This window comes from Budorcas taxicolor, chromosome 15, assembly GCF_023091745.1.
Source record: "Budorcas taxicolor isolate Tak-1 chromosome 15, Takin1.1, whole genome shotgun sequence".
NCBI classification, from domain to species: Eukaryota; Metazoa; Chordata; class Mammalia; order Artiodactyla; family Bovidae; genus Budorcas; species Budorcas taxicolor.
In genome coordinates, this window is record NC_068924.1 from 56,838,570 (window position 1) to 56,862,123 (window position 23,554).

A 23,554-nucleotide genomic window follows, 5' to 3' on the forward strand; every position below is an offset into this window, starting at 1 on the left:
AAACAGGGTTTCCTGCATTGCAGGTGGATTCTTTACCAGCTGAGCTACCAGGGTAACCCCACATCCATACATGACTACTGGAGAAATCATAGCTTTGACTATACAGATTTTTGTTGGCACAGTGATGTCTCTGCTTTTTATTTTATTTAAATTTTTTTTTTTTTGCTTTTTAATACAATGTCTAGGTTTGTCATAGCTGTTCTTCCAAGGAGCAGGTGTCTTTTAATTTTTTGGCTGCAGTCACCGTCAACATTGATTTTGGAGCCCAAGAAAATGAAATCTGACACTTTTTCAACATTTTCCCCATCTATTTGCCATGAAGTAATACGACCGGATGCCAAGATCTTAGTTTTCTGAATGTTGAGCTTTAAGCGAGGCTTTTTCACTCTCCTCTTTCACCTTCATCAAGAGGCTCTTTAGTTCCTCTTCACTTTCTGTCATTAAAGCGGCACCATCTGCATATCTGAGGTTGGTATTTCTCCCAGCAATCTTGATTCCAGATTGTGATTCAAAGTATTAGCAGATGATTAAAATGGTTCCCTGTACATATGTTTCTTTAGAAATTTCAATCAAATACCTCTAATCAAATATCTTTAATACATTAAATATAGACTGGAAAGTACCTTGTATGGGAATTACAAGTACCAGGCTGCAGTGTCAGCTAGTCTTCACTTGCTTCTATTTGACCTTGGATAAAGTACTAACTGAGGTTTTTCCTCTATAATATGGGCTACAATTGGATAGCCACTACCTTCAACAGGGGACTATTTCCAGAACTAAATTTCATATAAAAGACTTTTACAAAGCATAATGTGATTTAACAATCGAAAACTGTGTTGTGGACTTCCCTGGTGGTCCCTGGTTAAGAATCTACCTCATAATGCTGTGGGCACAGGTTTGATCTCTGGTCTGGGAAGATTCCACATGCCAAGGGGCAACGAAGCCTATGTGCCACAACTACTGAGCCTACGCTCTAGAGTCCAAGAGCTGCAACTACTGAGTCCCTGTGCCTGGAGCCCAGGCTCTACAACAAGAGAAGCCACTACAATGAGAAGCTCCTGCTCCTCCCAACTAGAGAAAGCCTGCATGAAGCAATGAAGAGAGTGTAGCAAAAAAAAAGTGTTGCTATTGTTACTAAATATTATGAGATTAAAATGAAATATTAATACACTCTGTCAAATGATGAAGCTCATCTTAGGTATATAAGATTAGAACAAAATAACAAATGAACAAAACTCACCTCTCCTTGAAGTTAGTTCTTAATGTGCTAAAGCAATAATTTGCAAAGGCATTCAAAGGAGAAAACTGCAGAAAAGTATGGTGGGTATAGGGCTTCTCTGGTAGCTCAGCTGGTAAAGAATCCGCCTGCAATGCAGGAGACCCATGCTCAATTCCTGGGTCAGGAAGATCCCCTGGGGAAGGGATAGCTACTCATTCCAGTATTCTTGGTGGCTCAGATGGTAAAAAATCTGCCACAATGCAGGAGAGCTGGGTTTGATCCCTGGGATTGGAAGATCTCCTGGAGGATGGCATGGGAATCCATTCCAATATTCTTGCCTGGATAATCCCATCAACAGTGGAGCCTGGCGGGCTATAGTCCATGTATTGTAGAGTTGGACATGATTGAGTGACTAAGCACAGCACAGCACAGCACATGGTGGATATGAAAAAAAGACAGGGTGCTGGATGCTTAGCTGATTCAAAATCTATCCTATTGCTGTCAATCAGAGGAGTAGTAAACATTTCTTTTTATGTATTAGACCTCCATGAAGAATATTCACTGAAGAAATGCCAGCAACTAAAAAGTTATAAATGGTTCCTAACTTTTATACCAACAAGATGTCAAACAACATGAATAACTTAAAATAACTTAGTCCTGGTGTTCCATATTACTAAGGATGTCCAAAAGAACAGAACCATTTGATGTATGGATAGGACAGTGGGAAAAGAACAGGCATTTTAATTTTAACACACTGGGAAATAATTGCTTTATTATCTAGGAATCTTAAATATTTAGATAGCTGTACAAATAAATAGTTTGGGATATATTTCTTTTTGGTGATTGTGGGGAGTACTCCATTTAAGCCCAGTAGGTAACAACTGTAAGAAAAACTTCTCAATCAGAAAGTTAATAAAAACAATTACTTGTTGAGCACCTATACTAATCAGATGCTAAGCACAGAAGAGTTAACACAGCAGGTCTGAAGTTGACATCCTTTGAAAGGCTTGTCAACAAGGTTGGCCCTTGGGTCGTATCTTGAAACACAGATTTTGAGAAGTTCAGATAACTCCCAGAACTATTAGAGTGGCTCACTGTGTTTAACTCTTTGTACAAACAATGTGGTTTATGCTGAACAACTGCTTTCCTTTTAGAAAGGTTAGAATTTTGAGCCATCATGCTTGGCAGACAGTACCTATGCAATCTGCTCCCAGTGAAAACCCAGGGCACGAAGTGTCGGCCTAATGACATTCCAAAGTAAGCACCATTTCACGTGGGTCATCACAACTTTTGCTGGAGGACTTCAGCATATCCGGTATGGTCCATAGGATGAAGACACAAATGCCTGTAACTAAGTGATTTCCTTTGAATTTTGCCCCATTCACTTTTTCCTTTTGTTGATTGTGTCTTGCCTGCTTTTACTCTAATAAATCACAACAGAGGAGCCTGGGGGCTATACAGTCCATGGAGTTGGAAACAATCAGACACAAATGAGCAACTAAACCACCACCATATGATGGATTCTATGAGCCATTCTAGTAAATCATCAAACATGGAGGTGGTCTTAGAGACCCAGGACATATGCCATTTATGCATGTATGTATGGTGTATGTTTATTTGTATGTATTTATGTATTCATTTGGGGCTTCGCTGATGGCTCAATAGTGAAGAATCTGCCTGCAATATGGGAGACCTGAGTGTGATCCCGAGGTTAGGAAGATTTCCTGGAAAAGGAAATGGCAACCTACTCCAGTATTTTTGCCTGGAGAAGAATTCTGTCCCACAGACAGAAGAGCCTGGCAGGCTACAGTCCACAGGGTTGCAAGAATAGGACATGACTTCGCGACTAAACCACCAATTGGATATTCTTGGCTACTTGGTTGTAAATTAACTGACCATATATGCATGGGTTTATTTCTGGCCTCTCTGTTCTGTTCCATTGATCTATGTGTCTGTTTTCACACCAGTACATACTGTTTTGATCACGACTGCTCTGTAATATAGTTTTAAATCTGAAAGTGTGAGCTCTTAAACTTTGTCCTTCTCAGGAATGCTCTGGTTATTCAGAGTCTTTCATGGTTCCACACAAATTTTAGAATTATTCATTCTAGTTCTGTGAAAACACCCCATCTTTTATATCTTTTTATCTTGTATATTCCTTAAGTAATTATTATTACTTACAGTTACAGTTATTTTCACTACTTTTTTATTTTAACCTTCATACTAGCATTCTAAGTGATTAAAACACTACTTTAACTATATGTTCACTTTTACAAGTGAGATTTATACTTCCAAATTTTTGTTACTAATTAGTGGCCCTTCTTTTCAACTTAAAGGAGTTTCTTTAACATTTCTTAAAAGGCCAGTTTAGTGGTGATGAACTCCTTTAACTGTTGGTTATCTGGAAAACTCTTATTTCTTCTTCAATTCTTATTGATAACTTTGCTAGGTAGTCTTCATAGCTGAAAATTTTTTCTTTCAGCACTTTGAATATGCACAAAATCTTTTTTTTTTTTTTGGTCTTCACTCTATAAGCTCAGGCTAAGACAGTTCATCACATCTGTTGTTTTTTGTTATTTAATCCTTACAAACTTGTTATAAGGAAACTGTTACAATTGAACAGATAAGAAAACTAAAGGTTAGTGAGGCAGGATAATTTATGCAAGGTTATACTGCTTACATAAACTAGAACTCAAGACCAACTTCAAAACTCATACTCTTTCTACTATATTGTATTGTCTCTGTTTTAGTTCACCAGTTTTCTAAATAAATAAGAGAATTTTTGCCTGTTTTGAGGCAAAAATTTATAGTAAATATATTAATCTATTTTAATGATAAACCAAATAAATATGGTTGAAATAAATTAATGTTTCTTTGATAACTTTTAACTCTTGCAGGGGGTGTGAGTGCAAGTAAATGAATGTTCAATGTTTGCTCTGTGTATAAATATCGGAAGTATGGGGAGAACAGGGTGAGCTTCTATCCATAGGATAATATTTCCCTGAAGTTTTTCCCTTTCTTTTTCTTCTTCTTTTTAAAAGTACTTATGCTAATATAATTTCCCTTAAATCAAAAGTATGGAAAATTAATTATTGTTGTTTGAGAACACTAGAAGAACTACAGTAGAATTTTAGACTGGAAGAAAGCCTTTAGAGAAATAAACTTGTTATTTTGACAGAGCATGAAAGTGACGCCTAAGGAAGTTGATTGACATGTCCAATGTAATAAAAATAAAGATCAAGGCATACTTTTTTTATTATTGTGTTTCAGTAATTAAAAGGAACTACTACTGAGTTAGAGCATGAATGAGATAGTATAGAATCACTTAAAAATTGGGACATGATGTTAAAATATATATATATTTAAATGATTTCATTTTAATTATAGCAAAAATTCATTCTGGAATTATGAATGCTTAAAAACTGTCTACTTAAAAATTCAGTTGGTATTAATAGTAGTAGTTTCTAAGAGGGGGAAAGGATGGCTAGAGGACAGGTAGAAGACAGGCTCCTTTTCACTGTAGAGGGATCTTTAGAATTTTGTATTACATGACATATATTGCATAAAAACAATAAATTAAAAAAGTGTTTTCAAAACTATAAAGCACTATAAAAAAAATCCGAGGAGAAGAACCACATTCTTTATACTCACTCTGTGTTTCCTAACTCAGCATGATTTCTAATGCTGGCAGACATTTAAATAGTAATGTATTTTGTATTGGATAAAACTGAATTTTTTGGCAATGGAAACCTACACTTCTATGCTTCAGGTTCCTTAGGTCTACAGTGTTAAAATTTTTAGAACATGTACTTACGCTTCTGTCTGTCTGTGTTGCTGTTCTTGAAGAGAAGCTAGATCCATCATATGTTTAATTTGTGCTTTCAAATCTTTGTTCTGGAGGTGCAGATGGTGGCAATGAAGTTCTTTACTGAGCTCCTGAGGAAAACAATACAAACTATATCTCAGATTCTTTTAAGAATATTAAAGTTAAATCAATATTAATAAAACTTATTTTATATTGGTGTTAAGAGTTTTAATTCTTAAAAATATGAAATAGCATGTATAGAAACAATTTGAAAAACAAATATTCTGGTACAGATAATCTATAACTTACAAGTGAGATAAGTTTCAAGTTTCCTTGGAAACTGAATGTCTCAGAACAAATTTTATTATAATAATAGTTTCTTGGTCTACCCAACTTGTATATAATACTGTGAAAATACATTAATTTGGTCCATTTTTGCTTAAATGTCACTTTTTCAGGGAGGCTTTCTCTAAGCATTACATTTAAAGATGGACACTCTTCACCTCCAATAGTCTCTGTCATAGCATTGATTAGTAACAATTCCATTTATTTATTTGCTTATAGATTCTCCATTCTAGACCACCATGAGAGGTGTTGTCTCAAACTAGTTCAGTGTTTAGAGTTGTCAACTGTGTCAAACTGTCCAACTGTGTCTAACAACTGCAGTGTCTGGAGTTGCATATAATAAAACTTTCTTGGGGAATTCCCCAGCAGTCCAGTGGTTATAGCTCTACACTCTCAAAGCAGGCGACATGGGTCAGGGAACTAAGATGACGGCTGGTGCAGCAAAAAAAAAAAATTCTCACCTTCATCCAATCTTGGTATAAGCTTCATCCTAGTGCAAAAGTGTAGAAAAGTTTTTGCAGTCTCCCATTTCCTAAGCCTCTTGTGCACATGCCCAAATGTTTTCTAATTTACCACCTAAAATTATTTCTCTTTCCTCAATTCTACTAAGCCTTAAGTATGGAAAACGTCAGGTAAGTGGTTATACTAAATTATGAATAGTAATAATCCAAAAGCATTTTCAGAATTTAAATTGGGAAAATTTTAGTCAATAAAAGGGAGTGAAATATTTTGGACACTGTTAGAGGCTGAGATGAAAAGCGTTACGGAAGCTGTGCCCAAGAAACTTCCTACAGATAATTCTCATAAGCCACTTTAGGCATTCAATACTCCTTTACCAAACTGCAGTTGGCCAATGACTCTCTATAAGCTTAAGGCTTTTTTCTTTTTCCTTTTTAGGTAATACTTCCTAAACCAGTGGTGGGTGCTCTGACAAGGAAACAATATAATTCTATATGTCTGAGATATATTAAAGTTGGGGGTTATTATTTAGATGATTCATGGTTACATTTCAGAAACAACAAGTATTTTAGAGCAAACTCTCTTTAGGGAGTCAGGTCAGGATGATACAATTAGAGCACTGGTTCATGAGTCATGTGATTTTAAAGATGGCTCGACTATGACACAAATGCTACCTGAAGTCCCAAATATGGTCTTTATGGAGATGACTTTACTTGACTGAAAGTTAAGAGGTTTACTATATGATCTCTTTCATCTTTCCCAGTTAGAAAATTAAACAACCCTAACAGTACGAACATATTTGCCAAATATTCCATCTTTTCTCTTAAAAAAAAAAAAAATCCCTTATTTATTTCTTCTGATAATCTTGTTTTATCTTTCTGTATCACTCTTAAAGAGACAAGCCTTGATTCTATAACTATTTTATCCAATAATAATTTTTAGCTAGCCTGTCATCTTTGAAAAACCAAGCTTACAATTTTAATCTTTTTCATGCCTTGATACACTAGTGATTTAATCTGACTGGAAGAGCACAGCCTATCATGAGAGCTACAGTTAAGTTAGTAATAGATGAAGCAAGAATATGAGAGGTAATATATAAAACAAGAGGTTTTTAGATGCCATGCTAGGCCTGGGAAATCATAATAGAGAGTTTATATATGGGAGAAAGCACTTAAGAGTGATTCAATCAAAGTTACTTTTTAGAAAGCTCATTTTAGTTGCAGTGTAGAGAATGATTGCAGTAGGATATGAATGGAAGTAGAAGGCCACACATAGCAGTCCAACCATGGGGGCTGGAAGTCTGAACTAGGGTACTGGTAATGGGAGATGCAGAAGTGGATAAATTTGAGAGGTTAAGAGGAGCAATATGAAAGTCACAGTACTGGGTCTCTATCTAGACTTGTATGACTGTGAATAAATCTTTTCACAAAGTTATGTTTCAGTTTGCTTATATAAGAAAGAACAGCTTAAAAGTAGATACCTATTTCAGCTATGAAAATATCCACAAAAAAAAGGACTGAGAGTGGGACAGATTGATGGGAACAGAAACATTTTTAATTTTTTCAAATTACTTATAATGAAATGCATTAAAAAACAAGAATTGAAACACTAATTCTAGATTCACATTCAGGTGTGAAAAGTTCTGCTTATGAGAGTTATAGAAGACAGACTGCTAGAAAAATTAGATTGGACCATGGTAAATAAAATTTAAATTTACTGAAAATAACCTGAACAATATTAACTTCATAAATGCTAATAAGTAGGCAAAAAAAAGCAATAATAGTACTACTAAAAAGAATACTGTACCATTTTAAAAATTGGGAGCTTAAGATAATTATGGGAAAACAAAGGCAAACTAGTAAACATCAATGGATTTTTTTGCTTTTTTAATACTAAACAAGTTCTTAAGTACTTTTCTAGTTGGTGATGGGCTATATTTTAGACTGTCAATTACATGAATATACTAGATTATAAGTAAAATGCAAATTATACTTAATTTACATTCTAGATGGACTATTTTCAATTCAGTACATAAACATAAATGCATACAGCTTTCAAACTGGTTTTATTTGGCTATAATACAAATAATGGTGACCACATTTAAAACTAATATCAACTGATTAAATTTAAATCACCTACATGAAAATTCACGTACAGTCTGAAAGTCTGAAATAGAATTACTTCAGTCTGACTTAAGAATGACCTCATAAAAGGATGCAATCACTTAAAAAAATATTTAAATGTAACTTTATTCTTCTGAAAGTAAAGAAAAAGAAATTTAGTAGGTAAATAGGGAGGTAGAAGGCATATTTGGTTAAAAACAGTAAAATGAGTCAGTTAAACCTGAGGGAGATGAACCAAAATTTGCCTTATGAAAGATATTTACACAACAGTGAGTTTAAGAAGTTCAGTTCTAAGACAATAAATCTGAATATAAAACATGTATGTACCTTTGGAATACTACCATTTTGACCTAAGAGTCCCATTTCAGTCTGGACACGATGGAGCCAATTAGTATTCTCATCAAACTGCTTCAATTCTTCCTCCCTTTTCTTCTCTAGATAGCAGCGGCGAGTTTTCAACATTGCAAGTCTGTGATCTCTTTTGCAAGTGGCCTGAAAAATAATGCATTTAATTGTCAATCTTTTGTGATATTTGATGTATGTGATATTAGTACAGTGGTATATTTCCTTTTAAGTGTGCTAGTGTAGCCTATTAAATTAGGCTATACTTTTATACTTAAAGCTATTTCCCCTTTGAAATCTCACAATACTGCTGCTTGCAGGAAAATAGGAAATTGAGTTGTGAGTCATTTTTATAAAATTACATGTTGAGAGTTTATGACTTTAAGAAAAACAATGGCCAAATTGAAGACTATAACTTTTTTGCTGTTGCTAAAATATATGCTTTTAAATGTTGCATTTGAAAAGTTCATATGGGGCCTGACTCCTGTGATTTCCTCACTGAAAACAAAGCAGATGCATGTACTGCTCTTATCTTGCCTTCAGTTTGAAAGATGTGAAGAAACAGAGTATTCTATTGTTCTAAGGTTTTGTCTATAAGGCCTTTAGACTGGCTGTTGTCAATGACAGAAAACAGAGCTTGTTTCTGAATATAATAAACGTCTGATCTCGCCTGATGGTTGGTTCAGGACACATAATGGATAGCCCAAATACTTTTGGTGTTTTATCTACAAATGAATTAGGTTCAAAACTGGCTTTCTAGTTTTTTACTCCAAGGGCCCTGCACACTATCATGGGCACAGTGTGGCAGAATGGTAGGACTTCTTTGGGCTAATTGCCAAATGCCACTAAACTCAATAATCATCAGATATGATGGCTGGACCTGAGACAATACATCTCTAAAGGTTAGAATAAGCACTTGCAGCAGTTTTGGAAGTAGGGATGAACACACCCTATGGCGGGAAAAAAAATGAAAAAAGGAGCAGGAACTACATTTGAACTGGGTTAAAGGCCTCACTCTCTAACTTCCTTATTATCTTTAATAAAAGGTTGACATTTTGAGGAAAAATCAGGCAATGAAAAAATCTGCAAAAACAGGAAACAATGTCACTCTTCTTACTGCCTCTTTCTGGTTTAGAAAACAACTACTTTCATTAAAGTGTTACTTATGTTGTCATGCAATGAGTAATTGATTGTTCTTAACTAATACATAATGTACTTTTGAAAATCTCAGTTTAAATTTCATACAGAATATTGGTAGATGAAATCCATATAAACAAAAGCTCTTTAAGGTTCTAAAATTTTATTTTAAAAGTAGAATGGGGTCCTGAAACCTGAAAAGTTTAGAGCCGCTGATACAACAGAAGGTAGGATACACGGCTTCTTGACTTTTGCTGCTATGCAGCAGGTGTGAACATTTAGGCAAGTCAAATTTCTACGGCTCTTCAGTCACCTTATCTGAAAAATGAACATAAATGTATTGTGCCTGTCTGAAGGAAGGCAATTAAATCAAACTACCTTTATATTTCTCTAATGTTTATAAATATTGCAGATAGTCTTAGAATCAGGGAAGGAAATGATCTATGGGTCTGATGGCAGTCAATATTTAACTAAAAAATTTTGACTGACAATCTCAAGAAATATGTTTTTGAGTTTGTACTTATGCTCATGAAATGTATCCTCTATGATGGTTCTTTATGGGGACATTTTTCATCAGGGTAATCCTTACTATTTTGAAATAAATATCAAGTAAGTGTTTGGAAATAAATTCTAAAATATGTATATTAAATCCTCACATTAAAGTAAATTGTTTCCTATTAAAGTTTCAAAAAAGCTTTATATATTTTATTAATATAATTTCTAAAATACCATAAAAGGTCTTGAGGGAGAATAAACATGTAATTTTAAACTTTAGGTATTATAACACCACTGCTTTGTGCAAAAGAACTGACTGCTAACACAGTGAACTGATTATTTCATTAATATAACTTTTATATTAACTCTATACATTCATAAAATTACCCAGGAGCTTCACTTTAATACTATTCTCAGAGTCCATATTCTAGAACCATTCATAGCTGAATCAATTGAGATTCTTTTAGCAATTATGAGAGTAAACCTCTTTGGAGAGGGTCCAAGACAGATATAAAATCCCTTACTCTAGCAAGCAGTTTAGTAAAACTATACTTTGACAATTCTGTGAGAACAAAGTAAATCTCTAGATATCTTTCTACATTTTTCAGTAGTTTACAGCCAATAAACTTAAGAGGTTTTATCTCCATTCCTTACCTAGTCTCATGAGAATAGCCATAAAAATTGGAAAAGCAATTGAAATGACCAAAAGTGAGGCATGAGAAAAGGCAAATGTATTGAAAAAAGCAGAATAAGGATGCAAACAGAAAAAAGAAATTAGCCAAATCTATTCCTCACTCTATGTCTCAATGTTTCCAATCACACACTGACAATTCAACAAGGTAAGAAAGACAGAGAAAATAACTATTATGTAAATTAGCTTGATATTAAATAGATCAAACTTATTAAATGTACTAATATTCTAATGTTCAAAAAATGGCAACCTGAGTCTAAGCTCTGCTAATACACTACTTATTTGCTTCAAAGATTGCCTCTTGACTATAAAAATAGACTATAAAATTCCTGGCAACCAAAGCTTCCAGAATTTGGCCCTCCCTTCAAAATAGAATTGATTAATTCCCAATATGGCAAAATATGTCTTGTATCATGTACCATTTCCAATCTATTCACAGTGGTTAACTCTGGCTATTTCAGATTCAGAGAGGAAGAGTGCTACAACCACTTCAATGGTATCTGCTATGGCAAAGGGGTAGGAATTGGCAGGAAGTATTGAGTATAATTATGGACAACACTGTGCTCTGGTCAAACTGATGTTCTGTTTTGAATATTGTATTCCTTTTTATTTTTTTCCCCACTAATAGTTCTTATACAGGGTTTCCCACGTGGCACTTAGTGGTAAAGAACCTGCCTGCCAATGCAGGAGATGTAAGAGATGCACGTTCAATCCCTGGGTCAGGAAGATCCCCTGGAAGAGCATGGAAACTACTCTAGTATTCTTGCCTGCAGAATCCAATGGACAGAGGAGCCTGGTAGGCTACAGTCCATAGGGTTGCACAGTCGGAAACGACTGAAGCAACTTAGCATGCACTCAGTATTTTCATTAAATGCCCAGTATAAATCTCATCTCTCTACTACGAAGCCTTTCTTCACCACAACCAGAAGTCACTGTTTTTTACTATGAATAGCTGTAACACTTAGTACTTATAGTATAGTAGGATCCTCACAAGTACAGACTGAGGCCAGACAGCCAGAGTTTAACATTGGTTCAGTCATATTGATTAGGCATATATCTCTAGACAGCTTACTTGAATTCTTTGTATCTTTGCTGCTCACAAACCGTGGTAATAATAGAGGATATACCTCATAGGCTTGTTATAAATCCTAAATGAAATAGCCCATGCAAAATACTTTGAAAAGTCTGGCAAACAATTAATGCTCAATATTAGCCATTTTTATTATTGTACTATTCCTTACATGATAATCATACAGTGCTGTGTCATTTTTATATCATTTTATTGCTCCAACTAGTTTATAAATAACTGAAGTACTATAATGTCTATAGTTTGGTTTATCTCTATTGTGTTTAGCACAATGCTTAGGATATATATAAAAGTGTTCAAAACAAGCTGCTCTCAATCAGCTTTCCATGACTGAATTTCTTGCCTTTTTTCAAGACGTAAATCAGGTAATTGTACTTTCAGAAAATTGGCATTTATTTAAAGGAAACCTACACAAAATTGAAAAATATTACCATTACTGTAAATTATAATAAAGCAAATGCAAATAATTGAGATATAACATATAACTTTTAGAATAGGTAATACAGCAGTTTCTCAGAATTCCATTTAACTAACATATGTAGGGATTTCATAATAACAAACTGACATATTGGTTGGCCAAAAAGTTTGTTTGGGTTTCTCAAAAAAGCTTCAAATAAACTTTTTGGCCAACCCAATATTAATCCTATGAGATATTTTATTATTTGGAAGTCATGAAGGTTATCAAAAATACACTAATAATGAGAAAGTAGAAAAAGAAATTAAGGAAACAATTCCATTCACCATTGCAACGAAAAGAATAAAATACTTAGGAATATATCTACCCAAAGAAACTAAAGACCTATATATAGAAAACTATAAAACACCGATGAAAGAAATCAAAGAGGACAATAATAGATGGAGAAATATACCATGTTCATGGATCGGAAGAATCAATATAGTGAAAATGAGTATACTACCCAAAGCAATTTACAAATTCAATGCAATCCCTATCAAGCTACCAGCCATATTTTTCACAGAACTAGAACAAATAATTTCAAGATTTGTATGGAAATACAAAAAACCTCGAATTGCCAAAGCAATCTTGAGAAAGAAGAATGGAACTGGAGGAATCAGCTTGCCTGACTTCAGGCTCTACTACAAAGCCACAGTCATCAAAACAGTATGGTACTGGCACAAAGACAGAAATATAGATCAATGGAACAAAATAGAAAGCCCAGAGATAAATCCACACACATATGGACACCTTATCTTTGACAAAGGAGGCAAGAATATACAATGGAGTAAAGACAATCTCTTTAACAAGTGGTGCTGGGAAAACTGGTCAACCACTTGTAAAAGAATGAAACTAGATCACTTTCTAACACCGCACACAAAAATAAACTCAAAATGGATTAAAGATCTAAATGTAAGACCAGAAACTATAAAACTCCTAGAGGAGAACATAGGCAAAACACTCAGACATAAATCACAGCAGGATCCTCTATGATCCACCTCCCAGAATTCTGGAAATAAAAGCAAAAATAAACAAATAGGATCTAATTAAAATTAAAAGCTTCTGCACAACAAAGGAAAATAAAAGCAAGGTGAAAAGACAGCCTTCTGAATGGGAGAAAATAATAGCAAATGAAGCAACTGACAAACAACTAATCTCAAAAATATACAAGCAACTTATGCAGCTCAATTCCAGAAAAATAAACGACCCAATCAAAAAATGGGCCAAAGAACTAAATAGACATTTCTCCAAAGAAGACATACGGATGGCTAACAAACACATGAAAAGATGCTCAACATCACTCATTATCAGAGAAATGCAAATCAAAACCACAATGAGGTACCACTTCACACCAGTCAGAATGGCTGCGATCCAAAAATCTGCAAGCAATAAATGCTGGAGAGGGTGTGGAGAAAAGGGAACCCTCCTACACTGTTGGTGGGAATGCAAACTAGTACAGCCACTATGGAGAACAGTGTGGAGATTCCTTAAAAAATTGCAAATAGAACTCCCTTATGACCCAGCAATCCCACTGCTGGGCATACACACCGAGGAAACCAGAATTGAAAGAGACACATGTATCCCAATGTTCATCGCAGCACTGTTTATAATAGCCAGGACATGGAAACAACCTAGATGTCCATCAGCAGATGAATGGATAAGAAAGCCGTGGTACATATACACAATGGAGTATTACTCAGCCGTTAAAAAGAATTCATTTGAATCAGTTCTGATGAGATGGATGAAACTGGAGCCGATTATACAGAGTGAAGTAAGCCAGAAAGAAAAACACCAATACGGATACTAACACATATATATGGAATTTAGAAAGATGGCAATGACGACCCTGTATGCAAGACAGGAAAAAAGACACAGATGTGTATAACGGACTTTTGGACTCAGAGGGAAAGGGAGAGGGTGGGATGATTTGGGAGAATGGCATTCTATCATGTATACTATCATGTAAGAATTGAATCACCAGTCTATGTCTGATGCAGGATACGGCATGCTTGGGGCTGGTGCATGGGGATGACCCACAGAGATGTTATGGGGAGGGAGGTGGGAGGGGGGTTCATGTTTGGGAACACATGTAAGAATTAAAGATTTTAAAATTAAAAAAATAAAAATGAAAAAAAAATATTGGCAACAATCTTGTAGTTCAAGAAAGTTAAAGTACATTGCAACAAATTTTAAACAAAGATAAACATTCTAGTCTTCTGCCTTAAAAGGATGTGAGGAACATTTTAAATACACTTGGAAAACAAAATTAAAAAGAAATTTTCAGTATTCAATACATTACTAACTATAGGCCCTATGCTGTACAGTATTAGATCTCTAGGGTGCATTTGTTTTACATTTTTACCCTTTGACTGGTACTTCCTGATTTTGCCTTCCCCATAACTCCTGGCAACACCATTCGATTCTACTTCTGAGTTTGATGATTTTAGACTTTTCATATAAATAGTATCATGTAGCATCCATCCTTCTCTGTCTGGCTTACTTCACTTAGCATGTCTTTCAGGCTCACCTATGTTGTTGCAAATGGCATGATTTTCTTCTTTTTTAAAGGCGGAATCATAGTGTATTGTTGTATATTTAAGAATCATTAAGAGGATAGATCTTATGTTAAGTGTTTCTGTTAATACAATACTACTACTAATAAAGTGGGTGGGAGGAAACTTTAGGAGGTGTGATACAGGATTATGGCATAGATTGTGGTGATGGTGTCACTAGTGTATATTTATCTCCAAACCTGTCAAGTTGTCTATGTTTGTGAGTTTCTTTAAACATCAATCATATATCTCAATAAAGTGGTTTAAAATAAACATATTTTCAATAAGGCATAATAAATGCATATTTAGTAAATTACTAATTTTGATAATTAGTTTAATAGTAACTGATATTCTCATATCCATGACACATTATTAATGCTTTATGATTAACTTCTTAGCCTATCACATCTTTCCCATTTCTTGGGCTGAAAAAACCTAAAATGCTAGTTTTTTAAAGCACTATCAAAGTTTGATGGCTTTCAGATATTAAAAAACATGTAAAAATTTTATAAGTAACTGTTACTTCTGGGTACGTGGGAAAAGAAGACTCAGTTAAGGTAGAAGTCTAACAGGACTGGGGGTTATCTACAACAGAAAGGTTTTAATAAGTAATATGTGAATGCATCTCATGCATTTAATCTCTATGTGATTAAATTATATAAACTACTTTGAATGACTGATTTAATGTGTTATTAATAAACACATTAAATTACAAAGGTACTTAAAAATGCAATTAACCTTATCATCAATGAACACCAAAACTGGGGAGAATCTCTTATTTTCAAAATGCTTATTTTTCTGATTTTTGGTACTCTGGAGTTGCACACCTCCAAGCATACATTTTCCTTTCCTGCTTACAACTCACGTTTCTTGAATTTACATTTTATTGACAACTTATTAGTTCTAGAAAAGTCTAAGCCTTAAGAGTTTGCACATTATCCTTTCCCCTTTTGCATTAACACATCTCCTTCAATGTATCTACTAGATGAATGCATGACTTTCTAGTTTTTTTACGTAACATCCTGTTCACACCTGGCATCTTTTTATCTTGTATTTGGTGTGATTTCCTTGGATCTCCCAGTTCTTTAATTCTCTCTTTGTGTGCTGTGCTTAGTCACTCAATTGTGTCCAACTCTTTGCAACCCCATGGACTGTAGCCCACCAGGCTCTTCTCTCCAGGGACAAGACTCCAGGCTCCAGCGTCAGCTTGCTTGAGTTCAAATAGTAGCTAGGACTCTATGAGCTGGGTGATCTTTGACAGAATGACTTCTCTGGGCCTTGGTTTCCTCATTTTAATTACAAGGATAATAATATTATATAGCCCACAGGATTTTTGGAGAATTAAATGTGTTAATGGATGTCAAGTATTTAAAATATTGCCTAGTACTATAAGTTGAAATTTTAAATTCTAGTAAATAAATCTTTAATTTCTAGAAGTTTCATTTGTTTTCTTCTCATATATATATATATTCTTTTCATCTTTGATTCCTTCTTTGATGACTTTGTTTTTATAGGTTTTATCAGTTTGTTGTATCCAATGTTTTGCAGGGGAGGGGGTCCTATCATATTTACTAAGTCTGCTGACTTGCTTTTGGAGGGCTGTTTCACATGTTTTGTAATTTTGGACAGTGAGCTCTTATTAGTGGTTTGAATTGAAAATCCAAACCTAGGCTTGTTTCACTAGGCTGATTTTATATTGCTTCCACTCAGTTCCCTATAGATTACTACTGCTCTGATACCATTTCCTATGCTAATTTCTCACTTTAGGGATTTGCTAAAGAAAACACACGGACTGTAAAAATTCAAACCTCAAAATCCTGTGAAAAGTTTATCAATAATGATGGTTATCAAAACAGACTTTCTTTTCTTACCCTAGGCTTGGTTTCTTATTTTCCAGTGCTAGTTGGTAACATTTTCTTCTGGTATACTTCTAATACTAAGAGCGAAAGTAAACCATTCATTTCTAAATCCCCGTCTCCCTTGGGCCCCTCATCTAAGTGTAGTGTAAGTGGTCTCTGTGTCTGTGTGTATGAGGGGCACAGCAGTGAGCTTTTTCTACATTAAATAATAAAACTGAATAAAAGCTTCTTTTTTTTTTTAAGCACTGATGCAATGGAAATTGTAACAATGTTAGTGACAAAACATTCTTCTGGGGTGGGGTGGGTGGAATCTCCTATTGATCTAAGCTGTAAACTACTGCCTGCATATGGGGTCAATTGTTCTCTCTGCTCCACTTTGGTACCCAACTCTCCCTCAGTGTGTTAACTTCCTGTTAAGCATTCTGTCAACCCTCACAGAAGCAACACATTTAACTGAGATTTTACACCTATTTCCTTTTTGTTTCTGACACTTAGGAATTTATTTATTTTTCTTGTACACTTAACTATCCATTTCAAAGAATGTTCTCACTATTTCCTCTAGCATTTCCAGGTATTTATAGATGAGTGATTATGCAACACTATCAAATTTCTAGAATTATAAGTCTCCATGTTTTTCCCATCTCTAGGAATTGATGATAAAGTTGTTAAATACCTTTTCTACTTTGTCTTCAGAACACATCATTTCTATTTGTTTATGACACTGTTGTTGATAGAATGATTTAAGTTCATTTTCTTTAAGCAACATTTCTAACTTCAGATATTCTTGCCTGATTTCTTCTCGATTCTGGAACAAGCAGTTCAGAATTTCTTGAAATCTAACAAAAATAAAACATAGAATCTCAGTATTTTGTGCTAGGCAATGCTGTTTACTTAGAGAATTGCATGAACAAGGGCATATGGTGCTTCTATGGCCCCCTAGGGAAAGTGAGATAGCTGGTAAAGGGTTATGAACATTATTTTCGTAACATTGGGTTTCTTTCTCTTTCTCTCCTCTCCAAGAAAGATCATGTTATTAAAAGATATCAGTATATTAAGGTGTATGGTATCAGTCATACACTGTATTTTTGTCTGCGTAAAACAGTAACTTACCAAAAATAAAATACTCTGTTTGTAAGAAAAGGATGATAATGTGGACTTGTACTATCTCAATCACAAGGCCCCAGAAACACAGTATTGTGTGTTGTTTTGGTGTTGGCTCGCTGTAAAGCAGTAAGCAGTGTGTGGCATAATCATATGGTGCCTCTATGGCCCCCTAGGGAAAGTGAGATAGCTGACTTTTAGCTTCAGAACTTGTAACAGTGAAAACACACCATACGGTCAGGTACCCCCTGCAGCCTGGCCAAGAGTCAGCTGACAATGCCAAGATCCAAAATATCCAAGTTCACAATGTGGTAAATCTAGAAAAGCCACTCCACTGTGTTTCTTTCAAAATGCAAAGTTGGGGAGTATGACTCACATATCCTCCAAATGCATAACTACCTCAAGTGGAATCACTTCTATGAAAGCCCTAAATGGAGTGTATGGGCTTCCCTGGTAGTTCAGCAGTAAAGAATCTGCCTGCCATGCAGGAGATATGGGTTCGATTCCTGGGTTGGAAAGATTCCTTGGAGAAGGAAATAGCAACCCACTCCAGGATTCTTGCCTGTGAAATCCCATGGACAGAGGAGCCTGGCGGGCTACAGTCCTTGGGGGTCACAGAAGAATCCGACACGACCTAGTGATTAAACAACAAAAGGAGCCTCCAGCCCTGCATCCTCCAGGGTCAGCAGAATATTGGTGACAGATCATGTCTGAGCTACAGTAACAGTAGAGACAATCACATACAGGCAAAACTCTCAAAGAAACATTAACTGTGAACCTTTTAAAATAAAATGGTAACACAGTATATTCATTTAAAAATAAATGTTCCTTGGCAAGAATGTTAGGTATATTTGTAAGGATTTGTGGTAAAAACCCTGACAGTTTACGTCAGTAGTAAAGAGTTCTTAACTCTTCTGGGAATGAATATAAACCACAATACATTGACTTCACTGAAGTTTTGTCAAACTGATAAATATTTCATAAGAAGTATGTACGGACATTGCAATTTCATTGTATTACATTACAACAACTCTAATGCCAGTAAATGATTTGATAAGTTATCTTTAGGTTATACCCGAAGATAATTTTCTGTTAATACTTTACCCAAGGACATAGTTAAATATTTGTTAGTTTTGAAATTTTATGGTCCATTCTCATTTTAGTTGGTGGTGTTTAGTGATTAGGAAGGAAGGAAGGGAATTAGTATCAAAGAAAGCTCTTAAAAAAATCATTTTTTTATAAAGACAGTCTTATGGGATTGACTAATAACTATTTTCTAGTCATTTAAAACATTTGTGTAGCTAGAAAATAAAATCTTTGCCAATAATTTCATGTGACATATGATGAACTCTAGACAATTTCTTGGTATAGTCATAAGTGAAGTTATATAGTTACTCTGGACATGAACAATTATACTTTTTTATGATTTTTTTGAGTATTTTCTCATTGTTCAGTTGCTCAGTTGTTTCTGACTTTTTGTGACCATGTGTACGGGGAGCACGCCAGGTTTCCCTGTCCTTCACTATCTCCAAAAGTTTGCTCAATTCATGTCTATTGAATTGGTGATACTAACCATCTCATCCTCTGCCACCCTCTTCTCTTTATGCTTTCAATCTTTCCCAGCATCAGGGTCTTTTCCAATGAGTTGGCTCTTTGCATCAGGTGTCAAAGGATTGGAGCTTAACAATTATGCTTTAAGATTTTTTTTGAGTATTATCTTTCTAATAGCTTTAACAGAGAGCAAATAGTACATAGTCTTCCCTTTACCTGTTTAAACTTCATAAAAATTATATTTCTTAAAGACAATAAAAATTCATGGCATTAAAGAAATTTTATGTGAAGTATGATTGATATGGTTCAGAAGTATTACATATATTTATTTCAGAAGACTGATGCTTTGGTGAGAGAATGACAAAAGCTTTGGGATATATAACTGTATTATTACCTTCTTTATAAATACATGCAAATTATTTCACCTGTTGAGTGAATTACAACTCAAAGTTTTTATAGTTGGTTAAGTCACGTTGACAGAGAAGGCAATGGCACCACACTCCAATACTCCTGCCTGGAAAATCCCATGGACGGAGGAGCCTGGAAGGCTGCAGTCCATGGGGTCGCTGAGGGTCGGACACGACTGAGCCACTTCACTTTCACTTTTCACTTTCATGCACTGGAGAAGGAAATGGCAACCCACTCCAGTGTTCTTGCCTGGAGAATCCCAGGGACGGGGGAGCCTGGTGGGCTGCTGTCCATGGGGTCACACAGTTGGACATGACTGAAGTTACTTAGCAGCAATAGCAAGTCACATTGAAGTGTCAAAAATACCCAAATAAGTGTCCGTAACTCAGGGCATCTCCTTCTTGAATCAACAACCAGAAAGCAAATGTCAATGATTCAAAGCCATATCAACTCCAGAAAAGTCTACCAATTTGTACAGTTTCAACTGATAATTAGATCTGGTTAAGTAGAGCTGAGCAATTTCTTGCAAGCAATGATTCCAAATTTGAGCAGTGGGTGGCTGCTTTAATTTTCAAGAAACTTGCAACAACAAAGAGCTATCTGGTTACATGAGGACCAATCCCATATTTGACTAAAAAACACAACTAATGATATAGCAGCATTAGAAGCTTTAAGATTAAATGAATAATGAGGAGTCAATTTTACTTAAGTTATTTTTCAAAAGACAGTGTAAAGTTGGTAGAATATAACAAAAAGTATTTTAAGACTATTAAATATAACTTTAGCTTGACAATGGGTTGTTAGTGGGATTAACAGAAAATAATTTAAACACTATTAAGGAAATCTCTGGCATAAGCAGAGCTATTAATAATACATAGGTCAACTTTATGCTGTATGAAAAATGGACTCATTGTCACTGATAGAGAGAAATAATTGTTTAATTGTTTCTTATTGTATCTGTAAAATAGCACAGTATGGTAGCATTGGATTAAGATTTGAAAGGATGACATATAATCCTTGTTCTAATCTATGAGTTAGAAAACAATACCCCATTTCAAATTTCAGAGGAGTTGTAGTCATCAGATGAAATTAATGTGGGCTTAAATATCATCAAAAACTACAAAGACAGTTAAAAAAATAAGGTGCTATTTTCCTAGAAGTTATCTTAATATCTAGGGTATTTTGAAGAAAAAATTATTTTCTTCAAATCAAGGATATTTTATGTAAACTTCAATACACACTTGAAACTATATTGAAAATCACTGTCAACTAGTCTTCCTTATGTACACTAAGACATCTGCAAACTCAAGAGTTCTAAGTGTGAGTAATCAGTGCTTTAAGATGTGGTTAGTTTCTCATATTATTGATAATAGAAAATTAGCTTTGGAGAAGGTTTACTCAACTTTCAATCAAAGGTGAACAGGTTCCTTTTCCTATGGGCCTCTTGGAGCTTTCAATATGTTCATGTACTTTGGAAACTTCTTAAATTTCCTTAAGTAAGGAACAATTTTCAAACTTGTTTGCCTCAAGAATTTCTTTCTGTCTTCTTAGAACTACTCAAGATTCAAAGCTCTTCAACTATTGCCCATCAGGACAATTTGGAAATTGTCTTGGTGCTTGTGAGTACTGTATTACAGCTTTCGTTTTTTAAATTTATCTGCTAAGAAACTTAGATGAAACAGATCATTTTTCTGTGTCAACTTATATCGAGAGATGTCCCTTTAAATAATTAATTGCGTAAACTCAATTAAATGGATTAATAGAGTTATATCAAGTTAGGAAAGAGTAGACACAATTTATATGCACCATGTAAATAATGATAATGCCAGATGCCATTGCTTGAACACATCTGTGTCCCCCGAAATTTACATGTTGAATGAAACCTAACACCTAAGGTGATGGTACTGCAAGTGGAGCCTTTGGAAGGTGGTTAGGTCATGAGGGTGGAGACCTCATTGATAGGATTAGTGCCCTTATAAAAGAGCCTCCAGAGAGACCTCCCTCTCTTTTGCTTATGTGAGGATTGAAGAAGTCTACAACATGGAAGGCAGCCCTTACCCAACCACACTGGCACACTAATCTAGGACTTCCAGCTCCCAGAACTGTAAGAAATAATTTTATTTGTTTATAAGCGACCCAGTCTGTGGTACTTTATTGTAGCAGCCAGAAGGGACTAAAACACCACAGAAGAAAAACATGGAAACTATTAAAAACCAATTTCATAAGTGACATAATTAGCTTTACTTTTTCCATCCCACACTTAAGACCTGCTTCTCACTATCTGTATAATCACAATTAAAATTACCTGATCTCCAAAGAGTACTATATAAGACTAATCTGTGACTTCCTGAACAGTTGAGAATACATAAAGACATACAACAAATGATGATAACAATAAATTTCTGACTTAATCATCTGACTAAAGTTTACAAAATCTTAAAACAAGATCTTAATGTCAATTTTACCTTTCAATTTCTTTTTTCTGAGGGTTTGAAATCATTAATTTGCTACTTTCATCAGTAAAGGCTTTCTGTTCTTCATAGGCCTTTAGTTTTTCTTTTAACATTAAAATCTAGTAGAGAGAAACAGTAGTTAAAAATTCAAATTATCTGTTTCCATTATACACAGCCACAGAAAAATTTTACTGTGAAAAATAACTGAACAAAATTTCAATTATAATAGACAATAGAGTTTTAGACAATAAAGACTGCAGAATCCCATAAATGAGGAACTGAGAGAGATTAGCAACAACGTAAAGAAAAGACGTACCTCTTTCTTCTGTTCATTACAGATTTTTACATACTGAGTTATATGATTGTCAAGGTTAAGAACATTGCTCTTCAACTGTTAAGAAAAAGAAATTATGATTGTGCATATACAGAGGTAATAATCAGTTATATATGTAAACAAAATAGCATTACATCCTCATTAATTCAGCTTCATTAATTCAGAATTTGTGACAATTACAGTCATGACAATATAATCAACTATGCTCATGCTTAAAATCTATGACAAGTGGGTAAGGGTATACTGAGCATGTTAATAACATTTATAAAAGAAACTGCCTTCTTTACTATCGGAGAAAAGGTACTTTAAAGAACTTACAAAGCAGGCATTCATATAATAAAAATTGCTCATTTTTTCCTTTGTCCTTTAACTTTTAAGATACAGAGATAATTTAAAGTTTTACCAGTTTGTATGTTCAAGTAGCTTTTAACAAGTTCTCAATATATTTTATCCTTTTTATGAAAGTATGAGCCCCCTGGCAGCTATGGAATAGTGGAAAGAACATTAAATCCAAATACTTGATTTCAAGGCCTTGCCCACTTCTCACTTAACTTAGATTTTAATACTTACAACTTTGAACATGTAATTCTTCAACTGTAAAGAAGAGCTAAAAATGTCTTCCTCAGTGGTTTGGTGTAAGCAGTGCATGAAAAATATGTGTGAAAAACTTCTGTATACTCAATAAAGCATAATCTTTCCCAATTTATTATATAAACAATATATCAATAACTCTCTAAGGAAGACAATAACCCACTTATCTTCAATAAATGGGAGTAGCAGAGGGGTAAGTGGGAAGAGAGGCCATTATTTACCAGTTGAACTCTAGGTCTGTTATAACTCTGAAGTTTTGTGATTTTACACATCCATCATCATGTTTGACTTACATTAAAAAAAAGTTACCGCAAATTATTTGCAAAAATACCAACCTAACCACTCATTATTACATTGCTGTAGCAATACAGATTGCCTACATCAATGTCATGAATGTGAAAATAAATTATTTTTTAAAAACTATTTACTTTATAAACTGAGACAGATATTGTATCTACTTTATAGATGAAGTAAATAACTAAGGCTTGAAGAAATTAGCAAACATGGCCGTGGTTTTCAGGTGGAGAACTACTGGTGCTGGGCTACAG

The 23,554-nt window shown here is 34.6% G+C and overlaps 1 protein-coding gene across 1 annotated transcript in view; it reads right to left on the reverse strand.

The window, feature by feature from the left end:
• The window catches only part of KIF18A (kinesin family member 18A), a 71,838-nt gene that overhangs the window by 38,529 nt on the left and 9,755 nt on the right, over nt 1–23,554 (reverse strand). Inside the window, exons 7-11 of the mRNA XM_052653170.1 lie at nt 22,398–22,472; nt 22,094–22,200; nt 17,242–17,404; nt 8,279–8,443; nt 5,034–5,155 (exon numbers count right to left, since the gene is read on the reverse strand). Coding sequence (XP_052509130.1) covers nt 5,034–5,155; nt 8,279–8,443; nt 17,242–17,404; nt 22,094–22,200; nt 22,398–22,472 — 632 coding nt within the window. The remainder of the gene's footprint in view (nt 1–5,033; nt 5,156–8,278; nt 8,444–17,241; nt 17,405–22,093; nt 22,201–22,397; nt 22,473–23,554) is intronic.